A 26,791-nucleotide genomic window follows, 5' to 3' on the forward strand; every position below is an offset into this window, starting at 1 on the left:
ATGTAATAGAAAATCAACAAACAATAGAGAAAAATCAATGGAACAAAACCTAGATCTTTGCGGAAAAAAATCAAAAAAATGGATAAAGCTCTAGCTAGACTGATAAAAAGAGAAGACACAAATTACCAGTATCAGGAATGAAAGTGGGGACATCACTACACATCCCAGGATAATAAGAAAATATTATGAGCAACTTTACGGCAATAATTTCAACAACTTTGATGAAATTCCTTGAAAGAAGGTAAATTTGCAAATTACCAGACTCAAGAAGTTGTAGCAACCCTGACTAGTCATATAGCAATTTTAAAAAATTGAATTCATAATTAAAGCTTTCCCTAAAGGAAAACTTCAAGCCAACATGACTTCACTGGTGATTTCTATAAAACACTCAAGAAATAATGTTAATCTTCCAAAATCTTTTTCAGAAAGAGAACACTTCCCAGTTTATTATATAAAGCTGGTATTTTCCTGATATCAAAACCAAAAACGTTTCAAAAGGAAAATGACATGCCAACATTCCTAAAGAACATAGATGAAAAAAAAAATCCCTAAAAAGATTAGCAAATAGAATCCAGCAATATGTTTATTTTTTAAAAGTATAATGCATCATGACTAAATAGATTTTAACCTAGAAATAGTTAATTTAACATATGAAAATCCATGTAATTCCCCATACTTATAAAATGAAGGAGAAAAACTCTATTATTATCCCAATAGATGCATTAAAAGTATTTCAGTATTCAACATCCATGCATGATAAAAGCTTTCACCACGTTAGGAATAGAAACAAACAACAAAAGAATCTGAACATGAATTGGCAAAGGATTTGAATAGACACTTCTCCAAAGAAGATACACACATGGTCAATATGCACATAAAAAGATGTTCAACATCATTAGGGAATCATTAGGGAAATGCAAATCAAAACCACAATGAGATACCACTTTACACCCATTAGGATGGTTATTATAGAAAAAAGAAACCAGAAAATAACAAGTGTTGGCAAGGATGTGGAGAAACTGGCAGCCTTGTGAGAATGTGAAATGGTGCAACTGTTGTGGAAAACAGTATGGAGGTCCCTCAGAAAATTAAGCATAGAATTATACATTATCCAGCAATTCTACTTCTGGGTAGATACCCAAAAGAATTAAAATCAGAAACAAACATTTTTACACCTATGTTCATAGCAGCGTTATTCACAACTGCCAAAAGGTGGAAGCAATCCAAGTGTCCATCAACAGATGAATGGGATAAACACAGTGTGGCATTATCCGTACAACAGAATATTATTCAGCCTTAACAAAGACAGAAATTCTGAGACATGAGACAACATGGATAAACCCTGAGGACATTATGCTAAGTGAAATAAGCCATCATAAAAGGACAAATACCGTATTATTCTTACATATGGTGCCTAGAATAGGCAAATTCATAGAAGCAAAGTAGAATGGTGGTTACCAAGGACTGCGGAGTAGGGGGATGTAATTAATGGTTAATGGGTACGGAGTTTCATTTTTGCAAGATGAAAACATTTCTGTGGATGAATGGTTGTGACGGTTGCAAAACAAAGTGAATATACTTAATGCCACAGAACTGAGCACAGAAAGATGATTAAGGTGGCAAATGCCATGTTATGTAGTTTTATCAGAATGAAAAAAGAAAGAGAATAAATTAGGAATAGAAGGAACCTGGTAGATGAAATCTATGTATGTATGTATGTGTCTATCTATCTATCTCTGTTAAGTCCTTAGAGCTAACCAGGGAATAAGTCAAAGATGCCCACTTTCATCACTTCTATTCAACATTCTACTGTGTCTTACCTGGTGCAATAAGGCAAGAAAAAAAACAAATTAAAGGAATCAAGATGGAAAAAGAATAAGTAAAACTTTGTCCATACATAATATTATCGAGTATATAGAAAATCCTAAGGAATCTACAAACAAAAAAACCACTACTACAATTAAGTGCTTTTAGCAAGGTTGTAGGATTCAAGGTCACTATACAGATATCAATTATCTATATTTCTACGTGTAACTAAAAAAAGTTGGAAATGAAATTTGTAAAAATCAGTGTCATGCATTTACAGCAGCATTCAGAATATGAAATAAATAAGGATACATTTAACAAAACATGTGAAAGATCTTTATAATGAAAACTACAAAACATTGTGGAAATTAGAGATAGATGCAGTGACATGGAAGAATTTCAAAGGCATTAGTCCGAGTGAAAGAAACCTTATACAAAAAAGCCCAAGTTGCCTTAATATGTATAAATTCTAGAATAACAACAGAAAGAGAATCGGTGATTTCCTGAGGCTGGAGGAGGGAGTAAATTGACGGAAAAGGAGTCAAATGTTTCTCTGAGGCGATAGAAATACTCTGTATATCACTGTGGTATTGGTTACATGGGCTTCTATACATTAAATGTGTGTACTTTAATGTAAGTAAATTATACCACAATATAGCTAATCAGAAACAAAAAGCAGAGTGTAGGATCAGACTGAGAAGGCCTTTTTGAAATATAAAATTAAAATTTGAAAAATGTGCAATGGTAGCTAAAGTCTCTCACCACCTGAATCGTGCAAAAATGCAATATAACAAATGCCAACATTTTACACTTAGGAGTACCTGAAAGATTCCCCATCTTTTAAATCGATAGAGAGTAACAGGATAGCTTTTGTAAGTCATATAATATTCAAGTGGCACGAAATTTTCTCGAAGAAAACAACTGCATAAGTCAGGAAATCCTTGTATAAACACAAATTCTATATATGATTGGCATTTCCGACCAGTAAAGAAATAATGGATTACCCCATCAATAGTCCATAGACAACTGGCAAACCATTTATGTAAAACAGATCCCAACCTTACACCATCTGAGGAAATATATCCAGAGGGATTACAGATTTAAATAAAAGAGCTAGAGAGGAATGTAGGCTAGAAAAGGCCATTCTAAACCTGTCAGTGAAAACAAAAGGAAAAGGACAAAGAAGATAATAAAAACATCTGAATGTCAAAAATTACCATAAACAGACATGATGAGTAAATGCCGTGTGGTATCCTTGGATGGGATTCTGGAACAGAGAAAGGACATTAGTGGAAAAATTGGTGAAATGTGAATAAAGTCTGTAGTTTAGTTAATAATACTGTAGCAAAGTATCAATTGCTTAGTTCAGACCAGTGATTCTCAAAATGTGAGTGATTTTGCTCCCCAGGGAACATTTGGCAATGTCTAGAGACATTTTTGTTTATAAAGGGAGAAAGGGCGAGGTGCTACTAGCATTTCATGGGCAGAGGCCTACAATACACAAGACAGCCCTCCACAACCAAGAGTCATCCAGCCCGCGATGTCGGTAGTGCCAAGGTTGAGAAACTCTGGCTTAGATAGAAGTACTGCGACGATAAGGAGAAGCTATATATACAGGATACTCAGGAACTCTCTGTACCACCTTTGTAACTCTTCTGTTAATCTAAAATTATTTCAAAATCCAAAGTTTAAAAAAGTACGATAAACATTAAAATATAAATACAAAGGGATATTTTTAACATAAATAAAAATTCAAAAGGAAAAAGACTAAAGAAAAAAGGCCAAAAAAAGAATAGAGGAAATTGAGAAAAGAAGAAGTATAGATGTATAACAAACACATGAGAAAGTTCAACTTCTCCATCAAAAAAATACAAATTAATATCTCATAAATATTATATTTTTCACTTATCAAAATCACATGGAAGTTTTTGTCATGTCAATACCCAATGCTTGTGCATGCTTAGGGCAGCCGCTATTTAGGTACTGATAGTCTAATCTGATACAACTGTTACAGAGTATCATTTGGAAACTTATACTAAAAAGCCTTAAAATTGTGCCTCTCCTTTGACCCAGAAATTCTAGGAATGTGGCTTAAATAAATCACATGAAATGCCCACAAAGATTTCTCTATGAGGACATTTATCAACACATTGTTATAAAAATGCAAAAATGGAAACAATCTATTTAACAAGATTTTCAAAAAATAGCTTAGGTAAATCTTTATAACAGAAGCCTATATAGCTGTTAAATGATTAATAGGGGAATATGTAGGACATGAAAGGAACTTGACAATCTACTGGTAAGAAAAAGCAACCTCTAATGATGCTTTTACATGATCCTCTGTTTGTTAAGAAAAGGAAAGAGAAATTAAAAAATAAAATTTTGTTTCATACCTGTGAGGATCCAAGTTATCTACTTGGGAAGATCCACTGAAACATTAACAGTGATGTTATCTGTGGATAGTAGGATTATGGTTGGTTTTAATTTTCCCCTTTTTGCTTATCTACGTTTTAATTTTTACAATGCACGTGTTTTACTTTTTCAATAAGAGAGGGAAACAACATTACAAAAGCAATGGAATTGAAGAAGAAACTGATTACATTTACTCCCTATTCTAAGGAGCATTTTTATGTATGATTTTAGACGTGGAGAGAAACCACAGTGCAACCGGCACTGCCAACAGCCAAGGTAGACCTCGGGGTGGAGAGAATCACGACAGGCTTTGCGACAACCAATCACATCATCACAAATCCTCCCCGATGTCCCCCTCAGCTCTGTCTCCCAAATGCACAACACTGTGATGTTCAGTGCGTTTTATGGACCACCCCCCCTCAAAGTCTGCTGCCTGGGCTCTGATGCTCCATTCTTCACAGCTCCTTTGCTACCGTTTCTGAACTGAAGTGGGTCACTTGGTCTTGCACACACACGTGTATTTGTAAGGGCGCAAGACAGGATGCCACAGGACCTCAAAGTCATTTGTTCACTATCTACATAGGCCATCTGAACAAAATCACCTAAATATCGTCCACCTATACTCAAAAATGGATAAGCCTCTATCTTCTTAAAACACCAGAGCCATTTTCCTGCTGAATAGACACCAAAGACTCCATATCACCTCATTCAACCACAAGCCTGGCCCTTCACTTCAGCCCCCTGCCCAAGGAGGGAGCAGATTTTAAGTAAAACTCTATACTTTTTCCCTTCATTTCAGCCAACTTATAAATTTATACATGGGAAAGACAAGACAAGGCCAGAGCACCAAATATCACCATGACATTCTGCGTATTTCCAAGAGGTGGGCCCCAAAGTTGTCTCTGAATTGTCTAACAGATAATGTAGAAGGAGAAACGTTAGGAGCTGCAAGGGTTAAATGCTCTGAGAGGTTAAAAGTCAGAGTTGCTCAGGAGATGCACAGCTCTCGAAGAGGGAGAGTGGAGATTTTTGTCCCCGTGGGGCCCGTGTCGATGGGCTGTATAGTACGAATGACCCCATCCTTAATGTAGGCTTGCGACACAAGACCAAAACACAATGAAAACAAGGGTAGTTCTACAGAAGACCAAAATGGCGCAGTCCTTGTACGCAAATGCTTCAACGAATTGAGGAACTGATTTTTAAAAATCTGAATTTTGGTAGCGTTTGTCTTTAACTTCTGATTCTACAGACAACCACCACCTACTGGGCCGATTTATACACTCCTCACCTAGACTATGTGTTTGAGTGTTCCTTCGGGACACTTGTCACAAACATCAGAGTGGGAAAGAGCAGGCAATTGGGGGAGCAGGTCCTAACCGCAAGTGGCATGACAAAGGCTGTGTTCCCTGCAGAGAGAATACCTGTGCTGTGCTCCTGCCCTCAGGACCTCTTGGTGACTTCAACTTTGAAGAGTCTGACCATTACCCCTCAGTAGCGAGAATTAGGATGCACAGTAAAGAGGACATGCTGACCTGCAGGGAAGAGCTGTCCTAGAAGAGTAGCAGAACATGCCACCCCCAAAATATGCCACTTGGCGTAAGGATTACTTTGAGCTGAAGGCAACTGAGGAAGATGACACCAGAGGAATCAACATAACAAACTTTACTAACTAGGCTTTATCTACCATTAGTTTCCTCCCATGTATCTACCCTCCCACTTGGACAGTCTTGGAAGGCTAAAACTGCTCTCCTTTGTCTTTTCACTTCTCCACAAAACTACTGTTCTTTGTTGAAGATGCTATATAAGCCAGAGCTCTAAACCACTGCTCTGAGTTACTCACTTTCTTCTGATTATCTCCCATGTACATATGAGGAATACATGTTAATAAACTTCTCTTTGTTTTTCTCTTGCTAATCTGTCTTTTGTTATAGGTGCCCCAGAGAGAACCTGGAAGGGTGGAGGGAAAATTATTTTCCCTTCCTTACATTCTCCAGAACAGAGCTTTTAAGCAGGGAGGCACTGACTCAGATTCCAGAATAGGGTCTAACAGAGGCAGTTTGAAAAAGCATCCCTAATGTGTCTGACGCCCTCCCCTGGTTAAGAACACCTTTTCACACTCTCTGATAACAGCCATGAACAGTGTAGGATCACTAGAATGCCCCTTCTGTGAACTGTGGTACTTCATCCACAGTAATGCCTTCATGTGGCTCCAACCTAACATGGAAAACTAGTGACTAGAAAAAATCTCCCCCCCCCCAAAAAAAAACCCTTCAAAATATTTTTGTAACATTGTTCATGCATCTTCTGTCTTTTACATTAAATTTGACCATCTGCAGGATAATAAAGTTCCTCCTTGACAAAACTTGATTATTCTTACTAAGTTCTTGGAGAGAAACAATATTTTGAGACTTTCTTCCCTCCATTTTAAAAAGAAGTGGGGGTGCTATAGACTTCACTTTACTTTTCACAACCTACCTCTGGATGTGGCTCCCCACCCTTTCCTGGCCAGAGAGGTTTTGGATATGACCATGGGGAGAGGTGGTTTGAAGAAGGAAAGGGAGTGAGCTTTTAAGTGACCCTGACATCAGCAAGGCTCTGTTGGGTCATCAGAATGACCTGTCCTCTGCCCAGCACCCAGGTCCTGAGCAAGTGTGCTGTGCTCCATGGCTCACTGCTGGGCATGGAGAGCTCATTGCCATCGACTCAGACTTGGATTCTGACCTCCAGGTCGGTGCGGTCTAGAAGAAGAAAAATGGCCCCCGTGACATGGCAAGTATGTCACATTGAAAGGCAATAATATTCTTGGGAGTCAAGTGCTTGAGAGATGGAACTGGGAAGATGTGCTGAGGCTACGTACGTCACAGTCTGGTGAGTGATGAGAATTGCCAAGCAGGTGGTCCACAGTAACAGTGGGCTATAGGGAGGTTAGGGCACAGCGCAGGCCAGTGGCTCTCAACCAAGATGAGTTTGTCATCTCTCCCCCAATCCAGATAATGTCTGGAGAGGTCGGTGTTTGTCACGACTGGGAGGGAGGGCTATTGGCATCTCACGGGCAGAGGCTAGGGATGCTGTTAAACACCCTATGGTGCACAGAGAGCCCTCACACAGAGAATCATCTGGCTCCAAATGTCGATCCTGCCAAGACCTAGAGAGGGAAGGCAACACTGGGGTGAGGGGGCCAAGGTCAAGGTGAGCGGCAGGAACCATGAGGCAAAATGTTCCCTTTTACTAGCAACCAAAGAGATGCCATCTCAAACGACAACAGAGCGGTGTTTTTCATCCGGAAACTTGGGAACATTTACAAACTGATACCTAATCTTGGCCAAGCACATACAGAAAGGCCCTTCACCTAGATTTCTCCTGAAGTCTAATTTGGCATGTGTGTCGAGAACCTTAAAAAGGCGGATGCTCTCTGATTTCGATACATTCCATTTCAAGGGTTTTTGTTTTTTCAAAAGGAAATAATCCAGTATACAGAAAAGCCTCACATGCCCCGTGTTCACATTGATATGATTCCAAAAAGCGAAAAACAAATAACTACTTTAAGGACCCACAATGAAGAAATAGTTAAACTACGATACATCCGTAAAACACACCCTTTCATAGTCAATAAAAGCTATCTTTGTAAAGTACTGTTAATACCAGGAAAAACTTATGATATAGCACTAAGTGGCAGAGACCCAGAGGGAAATTACATGTGCAGCAGGATCTCAGCTACTTGTAAGAAAAAAATAGACATGCATAGAAAGGGGATGGAAGAAAATACACCAAAATATAAACCGTGATTATTTAAAGGGACTGAACTTTTTAGTTTGCTTTTTGTCGTTCTCGGTTGCCTGTAATGTATTAATTTTATAGTCAGGAAAATAAATCTACTTGGGCATCAAAATTTCACGAAGATAATAAAGGCTTGAGTGAGGATAGAGGCTGTGGACATGGGAAAGAAGGGATGGGCCAGAGAGACTTTCCACCTTGCCAGTGATTTGATGTGGCAGTAAGGGAGAGGAAGGAAGCGTTCAAAGATGACTCCGACTTGTGAGCCTGGGATCCCGGAGGTAAGGGAACCGTTACTAAGAGCAGGAGAAAATCTGAGCAGAAAAGTGACAACAGTGGCCTGGGAGGTACCATTGCAAGGCCGCGGAACACAGCCAGATGCATGAGCCTGGGGTCTGCCCCACCCCCACCCAACTAGATGTGTATGCCTGGAAGACGAACGTAAATAACGTACATTTCCCATGGACTTTTAGGGAGGAGTAAATGAATTAAAACCCATGGAGTACATGGAACAGCGCAGGACACACAGTAAAACGTCAGAAACAAGAGCGGGGGCCTTGGTGGTTGCAGTACTGGTATTGAGTTGAAACACAGTTGCTCCTGCCAGACCTCTAAATGCCAGCATTCCCAGACCCTTGTCGCTTCCTGTCCTTCTCATTTCCTAGGTGTTCTCAAATACTTCCGTGGCATAAAACACCAACTCTAGGAATAACATTCCCCAGACCATAACTCTATCCTAGAGCTTTGTTTGGGGCTCCAGATTCATGGGTCCAACTCCCAGCTTGCCATCTGCACCTGCCTGTCCCATTGACACTTCAAACATAACCTGTCCTCGTGGCACCTGGGATCTTCTCCACCCCTCCTCACATCTTCCCCACCTGGATATAAACCTTCTCCCCTGTTATTCACAATACATGAAGAACTCTTAAAATTCAACAGTAAGAAAATAAACAACTCAAATAAAAAATAGACCAAAGCCCTTTACAGATATCCCACCAAAGAAGATATACAGATGGCAAATAAGCAAATGAAAAGATGCTTCTCACCATATGTCATCAGGGAAATGCAAGTTAAAACAACAAGATACACTATGTAACTATTAGAATAGCCAAAATCCAGAACACGGACACTACCAAATGCTGACAAGGATGTGGAGCAACAGGAACTCTCATTCATTGCTGGTGGGAATGCAAAATGGTGCAGCCACTCTGGAAGACAGTTTGTCAGGGTCTTACTAAACCAAACGTACTCTTACCTTATGATCCAGCAATCACATTCCTTGGTATTTACCCAAAGGAGCTGAAAACTTATGTCCACACAAAAAACTGCACATGGATGTTTATAGCAGCTTTATTGATACTTGCCAAAACTTGGAAGCAATCAAAACATCCTTGTTTAGGTCAATGGATTAATAAAATGTGGTACATCCAGACAATGGAATATTATTCAGTGCTTGAAATGAGCTGTCACACAATGGAAAGGCATGCAAGAAATTTAAATTTAAATGCATGTTAGTAAGTGAAATTTAAATGCATATTAGTAAGTGAAAAAAGCGTTTGAAAAGTCTACATATTGTACGATTCCAAATATATGACATTCTGGAAAAGGTGAAATTATGGAGTCAGTAAAAGGATCAGTGGTTGCCAGAGTTTGGGTGGGGAGGGATGAACAGAGGGAGCACAGAGGATTTTTAGGCAGTGAGAGACTCTATATGATACTATAATTGTGGATACGCGTCATTATACATTTTCCTAAACCCATAGAAGGTACAACACCAAGAGTGAACCCTAATGAAAACTGTGGACTTTGGGTGATAATGATGGGTCACTGTAGGTTCATCAGTTGTAACAAATACGCCACTCCAGTGGGGATGTTGATAGCAGGAGAGGCTGTAAATGTGTGCAGGTGGGGTATACGGGGAACCTCTATACCTTCCCCTCAACTTTGTTGCGAACCTTAAACTGCTCTAAAAACATGAAGTCTCTTTTAGAAGCCCCCAAATCTCCCAGTGCCCAAGCTGGAAAGTCAGATGTCAACCTTGCCATCCCTCCACTTCCCCCATGACCTCGTTGACACTCAAGACTTGTGAATTCCACCATCAGGCTCTTTTTCCCTCCTCTCGAGCCTCCAATATGGTTCTCATCTACTCCATGGCAATAATCTCCCCCCTTTCCATCCCTCACCTTCCAATGAGTAAGAGTGATCTTCTTAAAGCATACACTATATCATAGCATCTCACTGCTGTTAGGAGAAAACTGTAAATCCTTATTCTGGTCTCAAAGCCCCAACCCAAACCACGTCCCGAGCTCATCTCTTCAGCTTCGAGCTTCAGCCTCGTGGCACTACTTGCTATGTTGCAGCCACGCTGGCCTTCCCAGCTCCTCCAAAATGCCAAGCTCGTCTCTGCCTCAAAACCTGAACACATGCTGGTCCCTGTACTGCTTTGCTTCGAGAATCACATACACACACTACTGCATATAAACTAGATAACCAACAAGGACCAGTTGTACAGCACAGGGAACTCTACTCAATATTTTGTAATAACCCATACAGGAAAAGAATCTGAAAAAGCATGAATATATGTATTAATATAACTGAATCACTTTGCTGTACGCCTGAAACACAACATTGTAAATCAACTATACTCCAATGAAAATTTTAAAAATAAGAGTTCTTCCCTCAGAAATATTTTCTTGACAAACTCCCTCTTCTAAACGAAGGCTCCCTTGTTAAGCTCTCTCATGGTCGTCTCCTACCCTTACAGCACTGAGCACAATCTATAATGACATACGTATTTAGGGGTCTCAGTTGGATGTCCGTGTCCCCACCAGACTGTAACCTGCATGGTGGGGAGACCACACCTGGGTTTCGTTTCAGCTCCGTGGAACCAAAGGCTCACCCAGGGTCTGGTAACCATGGCTGCCACAATAAATGTCACGTGAGTGAGGGAAGGCTCTCTAGATGGGACTCTGGTCTGGCACAATCAGGAGATGCCAGGGTTGGACACATGCCCCAACCACTTATTGAGGATGGTGGATGATGCAGAAAGGCCTGATCTTTCTGCTGACGTGAAAAGAGGCAGGAGGGCCACGTGCCAAGGATGAACCTTAGTGAGCACCTGCATCTGGGGAGGGGGAAGAAAGAATCAGAGGAAGCCAGGAAGGGACTGGTGAGAAGAGGCAGAGGAGAGCCCAGAGTAAACAGTGTGATGGGGGTTGAGGGGGAGACAGCTTTGCCCCTAGACTCTGAGCATCTCTCCTACCTGAAAATTGGACTTGTCTAAACAGCCATTGTGACAGAAAACCAGAGCCAGGAAAGTGAATACATTAATGGACTAGGAGAGGAGAGTTCAAGGGAGAATCTGGTTTACACCTCTCGTTCCACAGAGGAAAAAGTGGAGACCATGGGGGGAGAGATCTGCCCAAAGTCACCCGGAGCTCGCCCTTGAGCAGGGCTGGCACACCTGTTCTGTAAAGGCTCAGGTAGTAAATACTGCAGGCTTTGTGGGTCACACGGTCTCTCTCCCAACTCCTCAACTCGCTGCGCAGCGCAAAAGCAGCCACAGAACAGCGTGTGGATGAACGAGCACGGCTGTGTCCCAATGAAGCTGGATTTACAAGAACAGGCGGTAAATCCCTGGGCTGAGGTTTGCTCATCCCTGCTCCAGCTGTTGCGGCATGCCAGGGGTCCCATTTCACTGTCCATCTGTCAGCTGATTCTAACACTCCCTAGCTTCTCTTGCTATTAATGATAAAACAAAACACACACACTCATTCTGCCCAATTCTCTTCTTAACAAACTCCCAATAAGAAGGCACCATCCTGAGACCGTTTGCCTCGTCCTCAAAACCACCCCCACGGCAGAAGAGCACGCAGTCCTTGTGTGAGTGCTGGCCAGGCACTGGCAGGGGGTGGAAACGTCCCCCTCTGGTTGGGAATCACTGAGAGGCGAGTGGCCTCAGGAACCTGCAGAGGGTTAGATTATACCCTGCGGGCACTTATGGTCACCATGGGCACTGCCAACCCATATGATCATTGGCAACCAGGCGGGCTTTACCCTCCAATCTGACCGCTTCTCAGCACCACTGCCAGCCTGTTCCAAGTCACTGCTCCTGCTCCATTGCTCGGTACACATTTGTTGGGTGAATGATTAAACGTCAAGGGTAGGACCAGTCAGGAAGTGTGAGAGCCTTCCCAGAGGAACCAACACTCCAAGAAAGAGAGAAGGGGGCTTTCCAAGGCCAAGGGAACAGCAGCGCAAAGGCGGAGCGGGCAGAGAGAAACGGGCGCCTTTGCGGAGTGGGGCAGTGAAGAATGCACGAGCCAGAGGGATCCAAAGAGCTTAGATGTGTGGAGTGCCTGTTAAAACACAAACAAACAAACCCGAAAATCACCCGGGGTGGGAGAGCAGAATTCTCTGCACACAGGCGCTAAGGTCCACACCCCACTACCCCAGGTTCAGCCTTGCAAGATCCTTGACTTGTTTTAGAGATCTATGAGGCCACAGAGTGGAGACAGTAGATTAAACAGCAGAAGAGCCAGCTGTGATGCACGCAGATCCCCCCTTGGGAATAAAGGATGTAGCCGCCCACCCACCCTGCCCCCAGTTGCTTGAAGTCCTGCAGGAAGACGGTCCTCAGAAGTCCAGCCCAACTCGGGCAACCGGAAGGCTCACCCTTTAGATCCCCTTCTTAGGGCTATAAAGGCCCAGCCTCCTCACTCCCAATCAGAATAACTCTGAAGGGCCACCCTAAATTCAGAGCCCTCTAAGACCTTCATTATGACTGCATCACAGAACACTCATGTTCTCTGCCCATACCTACTTCCCTTCCCATCCACAAGTGCCATTCCCACTGCATAATAAATGCCCATTAAATGCCCATTCATCTGTACAATAAATGCCCATTCATCTCCATCTCAGAGCTGGATTTCCAGAGACTCCAACGTGGAACATAGGCAAACAGGGTAAACTTTGCCTTGGAGGATAGACAACAAGGAGCAGGTAAATTACAGCCCACCGCCTGTTTTGTAAATAAGGTTTTATTGGAATAGAGCCATGTTCATTTATTTATGCATTGTCTTTGGCTGCTTTCCTTCTACAATGGCAGAGCTGAGTAGTTGCTAGAGAGACCACACGGCCTGCAAAGCCTAACTTAATTGCTACCTGGCCCTTTCCAAAAACAAAAAAAGTTTGCCAACCCCAGTTCTTAATCATTAAAGAAAAAGCACAGCTGTAAAACAAGGGTTCCTCCTCAAATGTCTTCTGGCATCTCTAGCAAGAGGTCTTCACGGGCTTGGGGAACTGAGTGTAACGCACGCTTCTCTGGTAGACTTCGCATGTATACGTGAAGTGTCACGTAGGCTTCCCCTGAGTGGTGTACGTGCTTTCTTCATGAACTAAACCTCACTCACTACTAATGTGTTAGGTTATCGTGTCAGAACACTAGTAAACACGGTATTCCTTCCGTGAACTGGCAGGGATTTCTTCCTCTCCAGTCATTCCAATCTTTGGCCACTAGTGATACCAAACTCCACTGGGGTCTTCCCAGACCAATGCCACCAGAGCAATTCTAAGACAGAGGGTCCACATAGAACATTGGTGTCTGGGGCAGATGTGGGCACACAGTGCATTCGGCAGTGTCTTCTCCAAAAGCATCTAACAAAATCAGGTGGTTTTGCTCTATCTATTTGGTTGTCTTAGGAACAGGGGAAAGCTTCAGATCTTGGCCACAAATAGGAAATGAAACTGGCAGTAAGTAACGTATCAAAGTCGATACTGGTTTAGCAGGACTCCCCTGGTGATGCAGTGGTTAAGAATCTGCCTGCCAATGCAAGGGACACTGGTTCGAGCCCTGGTCCAGGAAGATCCCACATGCCACGGAGCAACTAAGCCCATGCGCCACAACTACTGAGCCTGCACTCTAGAGTCCGCAATCCACAACTACTGCGACCGTGTGCCTCAACTATTGAAGCCCGCATGCCCAGAGCCCGTGCTCCGCAACAAAGAGAAGCCACCGCTCACCGCAACTAGAGAAAGTCTGTGCAGCAACGAAGACCCAACGCAGCCAAAAATAAATAAATAAATTTATTTTTTAAAAAATACTGGTTTAGGCAGGGAACACCCAGTGAGGAGAGAAACGTTCAGATCAACACTGTACATCCCACAGAACACCAGGAGAACAGATTTCAGGCTGGGAGGGATTTCTGAGCCAATACGTTTTAACTCTCAAATGGCATGGCTTGTTACATTTAGTTAGCAATTAACTGTGTAGCTTACTCTCCTAATAGATTTCACCCACGGTAACTAGGCACCAAATGCTGGTATTATTTATATGGCCGTGAGCAGTCTCTGAACATCCCCTTTGACGGTGACAGTGGAGATGGGGCCCCCCACTGAGAGAGTCCCCACCATCCTACCTGCTCTACTTCGGGCTGTCACTGAGGGTGGCACAGTGCGAGCCGAACACACACGACTGTTCTCAGCTCTGGCACTCCATGGCCAGGTGGCCTTGGCAAGTTATTTAATCTTCAAGCCCCGTTTGTCTTGTCTGCAAAATAGGAATAATGGCGTTCTCTCTACAGAATGATTTGAATGGTTCAAAGTAATAAATACAGTGGAAGTAGCCCAGGGCTTGGCATCTAGGATTTCCATAGTAAATGTTGTGGCTATTGACAGGATGATGACGATGATGATGGTGGTGGTGATGGTGGTGATGGTGGTGGTGACATTCTTCCTTACAACAGATGCAGGGATTTGTACAATGTCCATCTAGCAGGTGCTAGCAGGATGCTTCTAACAGTGGAGATGTAAGTAACAAACTTACAAGGACCAAGGAAAGGAACAAAGAGGGAACCAATTCACAAGCCCTCAGCCTCTGAAAAGAGAACAGGTACCCCTGGGTCTGTTAAAAATGTTACTTCCCAGCAGACACGGCCAGTCTGCACTGCACAAAGCATTTGATGGCATCCCATTTTCCCTAATCTTAGCAAACTTTCTGGGTGCGTGTCCTGGAGGCTCATTCAACAATACAATTTATAGGACTGTCTGTCTGAGGACCCAATGACTAGAGCTAAAATTGCTTTGCCTCCATTTGTAGAATCTCCCAGGCTGCACCTACCTTGCAGCTGAATGTAAGTTGGCTAGCAAGTATACCGCTCATTCTGCATTTTGGAATCTTTCAGATACAAAGAATCAGATTCAGGAACTATAAAGTGTGATGACCACTAACACCACATGTAGCCACAGGAGGCTGTCAAGAATGTCTCAGACAAGATTCCAGTTTCAGATGAGAACATACAAACAGTTCACTGGAGTTTTAATGAGCATCGCCACTGTCGGAAAGCACTCGCATTAAGGTTTAAAAGCTTTGTCAAGACTGAAGGTCTTTGTGTAGATTATACTAGGATAGACTGTGGTAGTTAGAATCTGTGAGTTGCGCTTATAAATTTCAGGCAAGAATTCTACAGCACGGACAAGAAGTGCTTTCTTATCACCCGGGAAGAAATGCATTCCATTGCAAATTAGTTCCTAAGTGAGAGAGCACAACCGTACAGGGATGTGTGTGTGCATGCGTGCGTGCGTGTGTGTGTGAGTGTGCATTTGTACACATGGACATGTGTGTCCTAAACAGTGAGCCCAAGGTTGTATAGCTTTGAACTTCATGACTGAGGGACCCAGAGTCACCTGGAACCTCTTTTCCTTATAGATTTCATCTCAGAAAAATAGAGCAGAAATATTTTCAAGCTTAAGGGGAACTTAAGCTTGAAAAATTGAACACCAAATCCAACCCCTTCTCTAGTTACCCAGATGAGGAAACAGAATCAGAGTTAGTGTGGCATGTCCACGTTCCACGTGCTGGAAAATAACAGATCAGCAACTCTAAGAAAGGTGACCTGGCCGCCATAAATATCTCCTTCCTCAAATGGTAGAATGAGGTCATGTGCTTTAGAGCCATTCAAATGCTCCACAGGTGAATCTTTGGGATTAGACCTATTCTGGGGGAAGTCGGCCCATGGGAAGTAAAAATTAACTTGCACTCTTTGCCTAAGAAAATCAATTATAGGAGTAGTCATCTCACAAAGTCACAATCAAAAATCTTGTCTGCGCCAAAGCCAAAAATAAGACGTAGGGATTTTCTCTGCTCATATGCTCCCCTCCTCTGAGATGAATGTTTGAGATCTGGCGCTGGTGATTTTTAAGGCTCCTTTGGTGAAAGTGCTATAAATCCAAGTTACCATTTCATAGCACAAAGACTAGGGTATGCTTCAGTGGGGGAGCCTACAACAATGTAGGTCGTATATTTCCAGACTCTTCCTCAACGAGGAAGAAGAAATGGCTGGCTTGAGAAATGTCTTTAAAGCCCAGAGTGAAGCCCAGCTTTGCAACACTGACGGCTGCTTATGTTTCCCCTCTTGCAATAAGTCTGCCAGACTCAGACGCATTCAACAGCCTAAGCAGTCCGAAAGCCACGTCAAATTGCCTTAAAAATCTGAGCATTCAATATACATACACTTGTTAAAATCAATTGCATCATTTAACATTCCTATGCACATTACAGCTTTAAAATGTTTTACAGTCATTTTTATTAATTAATAAAGCTTTTAATGGACAAAAATTGCACTGTAAATTATGCATATGACACATTTTCAATTTGACCACTATTATATTTGAATATTTCCCCCAAGTGGAAAGTCACTAATTCGTAACCCAGAATCTCTTGCGGAAGTGTACACGGGGAAGGAGAGAAGTCTGGCCTCTGGCTAAGGCCTGTTCCCCCTCTACCCCCGATCTCCCAAGAAAGGTAAAGGGTGCCCAGGACAGCTGACCTTGGGAATTCTGCCTGACCCTGGCCGTGGCGGAAAGGTATCAAATCCCAGCCGAGTTGCCCCAGAAAACACAACTAAAGAATCAGAAAACTACCGCTTCTGCTGTTTGGTGTGGAGAGTCCCAGGTTTGCCTCTTTTTGAAAATGTCCCGTAATTACTATACACACTCTCACACACAAACACTCCATTATGGAGTTTTGTGGTCTAGGTTTCTAAGGCCAACCCATCAGCATCAACTACCCGACTGAAAAGTTAAAAGTGCAGAACTCTGGAGACTTCCAGATGTGCAGATGTTCAGACCAGAGGGATAAAACATCTGGGAGTGGACGGCCCCTGGCTCTTCTCATCCTGTTTTGGAATGACAAGGGCCTAAATGAACTTCACTTGGGGTAGAGTCCCCTACTCATTATATATGGTCTGGAGCTACTGATGGAAACAAAAGTTTGAGGGAAGGCCTTTCATGATCTACAAAAGCATCATCTGGGAAAATCTATCCAAACCAGACATCAACACGGAGCTATCAGCGGTCAACTCTGAGTGGAGTAGATGAAGCAATTACTGAGAACTGCTTCTTGGAATAAGTTACGTAGAAGAAACTCACTCACTACGCACCTTGGCAATCACACCAATTACCTGAAGTGGGGAGGGGTCTGCACTTGGTGGAGGGAGGATGGGAGTGTCACTCACCTGCCGTGTAGCTCCAGCCCGGGATGTGAATGGACAGTTGCTTGGCATGACCATGACCACCGGTGTGACAATGAGCTGCGTCCTCCTTCCCTTTTCTCACAGTGACCTGGTTACTTCCCGCAGCTGTATTTTCCAGTGGAGGAGAGCCTCTCCAAGGACACATGCCGGTTCCCGCGGTTCCCAAATGTACCCGCCCCAACGATGGGTTTTCCTTCAAGAAACTTTCTTGCAAACCTAGGTTCCAGCGAGGGCCTAGGAGGTTTTGGTTTCCCTCCGTGAGCTCCAGCTTCAAGGCGCTGCTTATCGGCTCTCCGTTAGCTGTGCCATCTACTCCATCTGGTGTCAGTCTGTGTGAACTGCAATTTAGGTTGAGGGACAGAACGGATCTGTGCACCTTAGGGCCAGCAAGTCGAGGTGGCTCAATGGGGACAGACAGGGACCTGTCCAGATAGTAGACGGAATTTGGACACGGCTGAGACACTCTGAGATGGACACAGGAGCTGAACACCAGCGGGCTCTTTCCCTCCTGTGACCGTGGGGTGCTTGGAGAAAAATGGTCCTCCCTGCTGTCCACATTGGTGATCCAGTACTCGTGTCCCTCACACAGCCGTGCGTGGCCTTCAGGGACCTTCATCCCCATCACAGAGCTGTTTCTGGAGAATTCTGTACAGGTGAAAGGTCCATGGTGCCGACTTGGATTGGCACCACCAGCCAGAGCAGAGGGGTCCCCAAGCAGAGCATCCTGGGCCCTGCACTTGATGCAGAGCGGGTCCCCGACAGCCTCCCACACCAGGGTGCTGGCAGGGGGCCCCACGCGCCTGGCCGTGATGGTGATGGAAGCAAATCCCTTCTGGGAGCCACCGCATGGCTTCTCCTCTTTGCGCGGCGGCTCTGTCGCAGGTCCTCGCTCCCCCGCCGGCGTCTGAATTCCTAGTCTACCGGGAAGGAACTCGAAGGCCCTGTTAATAGTGACTCCGCTGCGATTAGCCAGCGATAGCTTCATGGGATACGCACACGGCACAGGCAACTCGGCCCCATTCTCTTTTGATTTATTCTCATCAATCAGCTGTGAAATGACTATGGATGAAATCATTTTTGTGTTCTGAGATGCCAGAGTCCCCTGCAAACGGAAAAAGACGGCAATTATTCAAGCAGTTCATTGTAATGCAGGCAGGGAACTCGTTCAAGGGCCAGGAAGATGCTGGAGATCTTTGTTCCTAACACTCAAGTGTTTCTCATCTCAGGCCTTTCAACACGCACCTGACACCCAACACCTCTGAGCATCTGAAGGGCAGGAAACCCAGATCTGTTTGTGAAATGATTAAACATTCTGGGAAAATTCCTCTGACTGGGGAATTAGTTTTTCTCTGCTGGGCGTCTGTTCTTAGTTTATTCAACGGTGTTTGTGTCCATGGGGACCGCCAAATTTCGATAATCACCTTCACCAGGCCCAGGAGCACCTGAATACAGGTTCACAGCCTCACAGAGGAGGGAAGACAGGATTCTGGAGGAGGGCTGGGATTTGGGGGCAGAGGTACATGGGAGATGAGTCCATACTCCTCCATGCAAACAGTAACTGTGATTCCAAGGAGCCCCGCCCGACCCTCAGTCCCCAACTCCCCAGCACAACCTTCCACCTTTGCTGGTCTAGACTGGAATTCAGTCACTCACTCAGGCTTGGCATCAGAGGGGTCAAAGTCCAGAACTCAGAACAATGGAAATCAAATGCCCAAGCTTGACAACCGCCCAGACTAACACACTGATGACAATCTCATAACAGAATGGGATGGGGGTGGGGATTGGGAACAAGACAGATGCGATTTTCCTGCATTTCAACGCTCAGTCGCATAAGCAGGAGTTTTTGTCCAGTACAACGATCAAGGTGTTGCGTGCTTCCTAATCAATCAGCAGATCCTATGTCCTGACAGTAAAGCACTCGTGTGTCCAAAACGATGTGCTACGGCTTTTAATACAGCATCTAACCAGGTTGAGACCAGGAGGAGGACTGCCCTCATTTTGTTTTCATTACGTGTGTGCACGAAGCACCGCAGGAAGCGACACGGGAGCCTGAGTGCATCCGGCACTAGTGAATGCAGGAACCTGAGCCTCTGTGTTGACATTCATTAATCTACGTGCTTAAAATGAACCCTTGCGTGAACCGCACAGCACCCAAAAAAACCCTGGGAACTGCTCACCGCACGCTGCCTGCAGAATCTTCACCTCAGGAGCCTGAAGGCGTAACTGGCGCTTAGCACTTAAGCAGCAGTTCTCAAAGGCCAAGGTACCTGAGACGTTACATTTGCAGGCTCCTCGGGCTGCAGAGACTTTGATTCTGTAGGTCTGTGGGGAGGGTCCAGACAGCTGCATTTTAACCAACATCCCTGGGACCCGGATATAGGCGATCCAGGGAACACACTTTGAGAAACGCTGACAGAGTCGTGGGACTGCTGGTCTTTTCAAAAAGCGGGGAGGGCCTGCGTTTGATGAGAGCAGATTATTATCGTTTCCTAAGATGGGCTAAGAAAGCACAGTGGCCTTGTCTTTAGAGCAGGATGAATATTCATTTACTCAACTAGGGGAATGCTCTCCTCCAGCTGGGCTTCTGACGGGAAGACCCTCACTCATGTGATGTTAGCCCACCAGTCCTTACTCACTGCGTCCTTACTATTACTCAGTGGTCCTTACTATTAGACACGGGAAGAGGGACAGCTTGTCCTTCCTGTTTTTTCCTTTGTTTTCTTGCTTTTCTGGCATTCTTCATCACCTGACACGTTGTTATATTTGAAAGATACACGGTAACATTGTACATCAACTATACTCCAATATATATATATATAATAAAGATACGTGGTAAGTGGCAAATTCAAAAGATGACGAGAGACAGGTGAAGAAGAAGAAATGGATAGGAGCATCATTTTGAAAATCATTTTTTAAAAAGTCAAAACCCCATGGCTGGGGCTTCCCTGGTGGCGCAGTGGTTGGTAGTCCGCCTGCCAACGCAGGGGACGCGGGTTCGTGCCCCGGTCCGGGAGGATACCGCGTGCCGCGGAGCGGCTGGGCCCGTGAGCCATGGCCGCTGGGCCTGCGCGTCAGGAGCCTGTGCTCCAGAGCGGGAGGGGCCGCAGCGGTGAGTGGCCCGTGTACAGCATAAAAAAAAAAAAAGAAAACAAAAACCCCGCCATGGCTCCCTTTTTCCAGATGACCAATGTAAGCCGGGCTCTGCTTGAAACCGCCTCTTTCAAGATAGGGCCTCCTCTTCAGCGGTTCTCAGCCCAGGTTACACACCTGAGCCACCCGGGAGCTTGAAAAAACCCCAACGCGCGGGCCTCACCTCCAACAATCACATTAGAATCCTTGGGGGTGGGGCCCCAGGCATCGGGGCTTTTTAAAGCTTCCAGTTGATTGCATGGGCCAGCGATGCTGAGAGCCACCTGGATGCCGGAGGCACCTCCCTCTCCCCTCCCCCTCTGTCTCTCTCCCCACCCTCCGCCTAGCACGTTCCATGGCTGTTGTTTACCCACAAGAAAACTGAAGTTCACCTGGTACCAACCCCAGGCTGTTTGACTTGAACAGTATCGCTCCCGTTTTAGTTAAATTTCGTTCTGATAATAGCTGTTCCCCGCGCAATCTGCAAAGTGCATAGCCACACCCAGAAGGAACTCCTTTGACACTGGTCTTTGAAAACAAATACCCATCTTGGAAACTGGGCAGCATTGGTCTTAGAGAGCATTGTTTCCCAAAGTTTGGGCCAGTGATCACCTGCATAGAAAACACCTAGGATGTAAATCAGCATTTTATGCAGATTTCTAAACCCTTCCCTCTGAAGACCTAAGGTGAATCAGGATCTCAGGGCATAAGGCCCAGAAGCTGTATTTTTAAGGATCTGCCAGGTGATTCTTCTGCACAGATAAGACAGAAAGGATGCTGGGCCAGAACTTGGACCTCCTGAGGTCTCTCCTGAGCCTGGGGCTCCCAGACTGGCCACAGGACCTTGGAGGCGGCTTTGGATTCCACAGCTATACAGCAAGGAGCAAACAGTAATTCTTGTGGGGACGCCAGGCTTCCTCGTACTCTGGTCTCCAACATTAAGAGGGTACCCCACCCTTTAGGCTCAAGATCCCATGAGAGCCTTGGCCTTGAAATAAACAATGAGTGTCAGAAACAAGGGGTGTGTGTCTGGGAACAAGTCAAGGCCATCTCAGCCTGGAACAAGGGCAGACAGGGCGCTGACTCTGGCTACATCAACCTTACTGCACACCTGAGCTGAGTCGGGGAGCCACGACCCGGAGCCTGGGGCCACCCACACTGGACAGACGCCCTCGGGGCTGTGCTGGGGCTGTGGGCATTACAGCAGGAGGTCCTAGAGGCCCAGAAGGATGGGCAGAGAATCAACCCCCATTTCATTACCTCGGGGCTGGCAAGTGCTACTGTGACTTTGATCCCATCCAACGCAAACAGGTAAGGGAAGAGACATAATGAATGATGTGAATCTGAACTTATTTCTGAAGCTCCGTCATTGCTCAGGACGTCAGGGTGACACCGTTCCTGGGGGATCAATGCTGAAGGAAGCCCAGTTCCAAAGAAATATCTGTTTGCCTTCTCTACCTCATACGGAAGTTGTGGAAATCAAAACCAATGATGGGTGTGAAAGTACCTCTCAGGATATGAACATGTTATGTAACTCCAGGGTATGACCTGTCCTGTGAGTTAGCAGAAATCAGTGGATATCTGATATAATCAAACCTATGGAGGAATGAGGGGGTATTTATATCAAAATTATACATATTTCACAGGAGTTTATAATGAATGCATTTGAGTTTATTTGAGTTGCATAACCCACTACATACCCAATACAGTGAAATTTTGTGAATGTGAATGTAGAATGAAAGTATTTTAGATGCAAATTCTGTTATTCATAACATAGAGTCATGGTCAAACCATTTATTTATTCACTCATCAGACAAATATTTATTGAGCACCTACTATGTGCCAGGCTCTGTGCTGGGTGCTGAGGGAACTTCCTGCACTCGTGGAATTAACAGACCGGACATAACATCAAGCACGTCATCAGATTGCCAGGCCAGGGATTATTAGGTTAAATTCTGCTGAGTTTTTTCAGGTGTTTAGACTCAGCTTTGACAAAAGCCCCCACCAATAAACTGAGAGAAATTAAAAAGGAAACACTGCACTCTTTGCCCTTCAATCTATATCATATACTTGTATGGGAAGTTCTATTTATGAAATTTTATTTTCTCATTGAGATCTATTAAATAACTAAAGATAAGGTCTAACCTCTTAAAAATCAGTATCAGTTTGCCAGGGCTGCTATAACAGAGTACCACAGTCTGGGTGGCTTACACAACAGAAATTTTATTTTCTCACAGTTCTGGAGGACAGAAGTCCAAGATCAAGGTGTCAGCAGGGTTGGTTCCCTCCGAGCCTTCTCCCTGTGTCTTCACATCTTCTTCCTTCTGCGTGTGTCTATGTCCTAATCTCTTCCTATAAGGACGCCAGTTGTATTGGATTACGGCCCATCCTACCTAACTACCTCACTTAACCTTAATCACCTCTTTAAAGACCCTGCCTCCAAATATGCATTCTGAAGTTCTGGAGTCAGGACTCCAACATATAAATCTGAGGGGCCACGATTCTGTCCGTAACAGACTACACGACATCACTTTGGGTCCTGCACTTCTTCTAGAGCTGGGAAACCAAGAAAGAGATGAGGCAGAGGGGCTACTTGATATTCCTATCCACCAACTACTTTTAAAACAGGACAAATTTTCTTAAAAAGTAAGCACATCTTTTATATCAAATACCTTCCCCAATTAAGCTATTCAAGGTGTCACTCCATCTGCCCTCTGATAACTGAACGTGGCTTTGAAAAAAAGATGTCTTTTATCTAAAATAAAATTAACTGATGTAAGATTTGATTTGAAAGGAAGAAAATAATCTTGTATTTAAGATTAGACAAATAATCTTGTATTTAGAACATTCAAGGTCAGAAAGAGGTCAGATGAAAAGAGTTGGGGTTTGTGTCTGGCTTTTGTAGTAAATCATCCATGTCCTGACCAACACCACACAACACTACCTCTGTACACTCTCTCTTTCATAAATGTTGCTTTAAGATATTGATTTCTTTTAAATGTTTCAAGCACGATTTTGTAGTGCTGGTAACTGCTTTCATGGCTCTATTCATTTTGACTGTTTTTAACTTTATATTTATGCTTTAAGCCATATTACTAAGAAGGACTCCCTTTCATAAATTGAAGTAAGAGAGAGATAAACAGCAGATGATCAGGCAAATCATATCCTGAACCACGGGAGTTAGGATGCTTCCATTCCTGTAGCAATTTATTTCTCTAAAGGATAAGCACTGAATCCAATCTATAGCTTTGAAACCTGTATTTTTCTCCATGAGACAGTTCTTCCCTTTTCCATAGCTGTTCTGCAGCGTACAACTGTGTTTGCCAGTGGCACCTTTGGTCCTATCTCTCCACAGATACAAACTGAAGTTACCTTTGCATTAGCTGCAAGCATGCTTACTCCCACTTGGTTGATCTAGTATCACCATCACTGGGTAATCTGCCAACATAGTGGTATTTCATCCTGAATGTTAGAGTGTTTTCAAATGTATGGGTTCACTCCAGTATGTAACAACAGGGAAAGATGGTTTTAAGACAAAATGGAAAAATTGGAAATTGGAAGACGGGGATTGACACATACACACTACTATATATAAAATAGATAACTAAGAAGGACCTACTGTATCGTACAGGGAAGTCTGCTCAGTACTCTGTAATGACCTATATAGGAATAGAATCTAGAAAAGAGTGGATATATGTATATGTATAACAGATTCACTTTGCTGTGCACCTGAAACTAACACAACACTGTAAATCAACTATATCCCAATAAAAATTTATAAATAAATTAATTAAAATTTTTAAAAAAAGAAAAATTGGAGATTTTCCCCCTCTCCATCCTGCAACTTTTATCTTTCCACACACTTACTAGAATCCAAAGGATTCAATGCAGTGTAATGTATTACAGTGAAAACCTGGCAAGAATCTAAATGAATTTTAAAAGGAGACTGGGCAAGTAAATCATGGCACGCATGACTGCATCATATTCTGTTGAAATTAAAAATAAAGATGACAGGGCCTCCCTGGTGGCGCAGTGGTTGAGAGTCCGCCTGCCGATGCAGGGGACACGGGTTCGTGCCCCGGTCCGGGAAGATCCCACGTGCCGCGGAGCGGCTGGGCCCGTGAGCCATGGCCGCTGAGCCTGCGCGTCCGGAGCCTGTGCTCCGCTACAGGAGAGGCCACAACAGTGAGAGGCCCGCGTACCGCAAAAAAAGAATAAATAAATAAATAAATAAAGATTACAAAGAATTTAAATGATATGGGAAGTTGCCAGTGATGGAACGTTACATAATAAAAGAAAGCTATAAATGTTGATATACATTACAGTCTTATGTTTAAAAATGCATGGGAAAAATAAGGGAAAGAAATATATAAATATTTTCTTATTTCTATTTTCCTGTATTTTCCTAAGTGTCTGTATGAAGTTGCCATTATTTTTGTTATAGGGAAAATTTAAACATTGTTTTTTAAAAAAGAACACTCTGTTCCTTATTTCATTCCTTTTAAGTAATCACTTGGCTGAAGAAGTGCCTGCATATCACTTCTATGGCTTCGATGAATTTGAAAGGAAAAGTGATCAGTCTTGTGCAGGCTCTGGAGGAGAGGCAGAGATTCACGGCAGTTACAAAGGAAGGGCATCCGTCTGGAGTGTTTCATCATCTTACAGCATCCTTATAACAAACACACGGGGACAAGCTTTAGAAGCTCAAAGTTAGGAGGGAAATGTGAAAGTCACACTGCTGCTTTGATCAAAGTAGACGATCCAGATCACTACAGAGCAGATGTTTAGAAGGTATGGTTTCTGGGCGTTAACTCAGTCATAGATAATAACCAAGTGTGAATACGTGAATGTGTGTGTGTGTGTGTGTGTGTGTGCGCATTACAGAGACCCAGCCACATGGCCCCAAAGATCTATATCATTAATGACCAAACTGATTAATTTTAACATCAACAGGAAAATGCTGAACTTTACCAGCTCAATGTGAAAAACAGATGGGAAAGACCTTCAGATGGTATCTTTCTTTAAAAAAAAAAAGGAGCAGTTGACCTTCACATTATCCTCCCCTTCTTAACGGGGCATCTCCTGCCAGGGGTGGTTCTCGATGGTCCACGGCTCCTGCAACTCATTCCCTCCCTGCAACCTGGGCTTTCTGCTCCTGTTCTCAGGGAACACATTAATTAGTGCTACCCGTCTCTGCATCTTCAGACAGGGAGCTCCGTGTTCCACATAGAAATGGCTTTAAATATTGATGACTAAGTCTCAGGTCCCAGAATAGTGTCTTTTCTCCATCATGTGAGATTTCAGGCCTGGGGTCTCTGAGGAAATGTTGAACTTTCTTAAACGCAAAGCTAAATCAAAGGATAATACCTAAGATAAGCATTTAGGGGGCAAATTATTTTTTACAGATACCCTCGCTACTTTAATGTTATGAAGGATCGATTCTTACAATTCCACCCTCTCTTATAATTACAAAAGTTGGAGGCAGAATTTCATTTGTGAAAGACAAGAGATGCCTTGTAAACGGTAACACTTCAGACAATTCTTTCAGGCAGGAAAGTCCATATTTTCAGTTCTGTTCACTGGAATGAGCCTTTGTCTATGCCAGCCCTTTAGGGCAAGATCAGAACAGAAGCTCTGGAGCCAGACAGCTTGTGAGCTGCGAGATTTGGGTCAAGTCAACTACTGGAGCTATTGAAGCTTTAATTTTCTCATCTGCAAAATAGGTATAATAACAGTACAGTTGTCCCTCGGTATCCAAGGGGGATTTGTTCCAGGAACCCCCTCAGATACCAAGATCCAGGGATGCTCAAGTCCTTTATATAAAATGGCAGAGTGTTTGCATATAACTTATGCACATCCTCTTGCATACTTTAACTCATCTCTGAATTACTCATAACACCCAATACAATATAAATATTATGAAAATAGTTGCTGGCGTGTGGCAAATTCAAGTTCTGCTCTTCGGAACTTTCTGGAAGTTTTTTTCCAAATAGTTTCAATCGGCAGTTGAGTGAACCCGCAGATGAAGAACCTGTGGATATGGAGAGCCCATGGTACCTCCCTCCCAGGATCATGGGAAGGACGAAATGAGTCAGTTAGACAGAGCCTGGCATGTGATACATTGTCAATACTACCACTGT

At 43.8% G+C, this 26,791-nt stretch overlaps 1 protein-coding gene across 3 annotated transcripts in view; it reads right to left on the reverse strand.

Moving 5' to 3' along the window:
* Window positions 1-26,791, reverse strand: part of C16H10orf90 (chromosome 16 C10orf90 homolog) — a 235,935-nt gene that overhangs the window by 58,463 nt on the left and 150,681 nt on the right. For all 3 annotated transcript variants that reach the window (XM_032608885.1, XM_032608886.1, XM_032608884.1), the window contains one exon: window positions 17,505-18,624. In XM_032608885.1, coding sequence (XP_032464776.1) covers window positions 17,505-18,624 — 1,120 coding nt within the window. The remainder of the gene's footprint in view (window positions 1-17,504; window positions 18,625-26,791) is intronic.

Source organism: Phocoena sinus, chromosome 16 (genome assembly GCF_008692025.1).
Source record: "Phocoena sinus isolate mPhoSin1 chromosome 16, mPhoSin1.pri, whole genome shotgun sequence".
In the NCBI taxonomy this organism is placed as follows: domain Eukaryota; kingdom Metazoa; phylum Chordata; class Mammalia; order Artiodactyla; family Phocoenidae; genus Phocoena; species Phocoena sinus.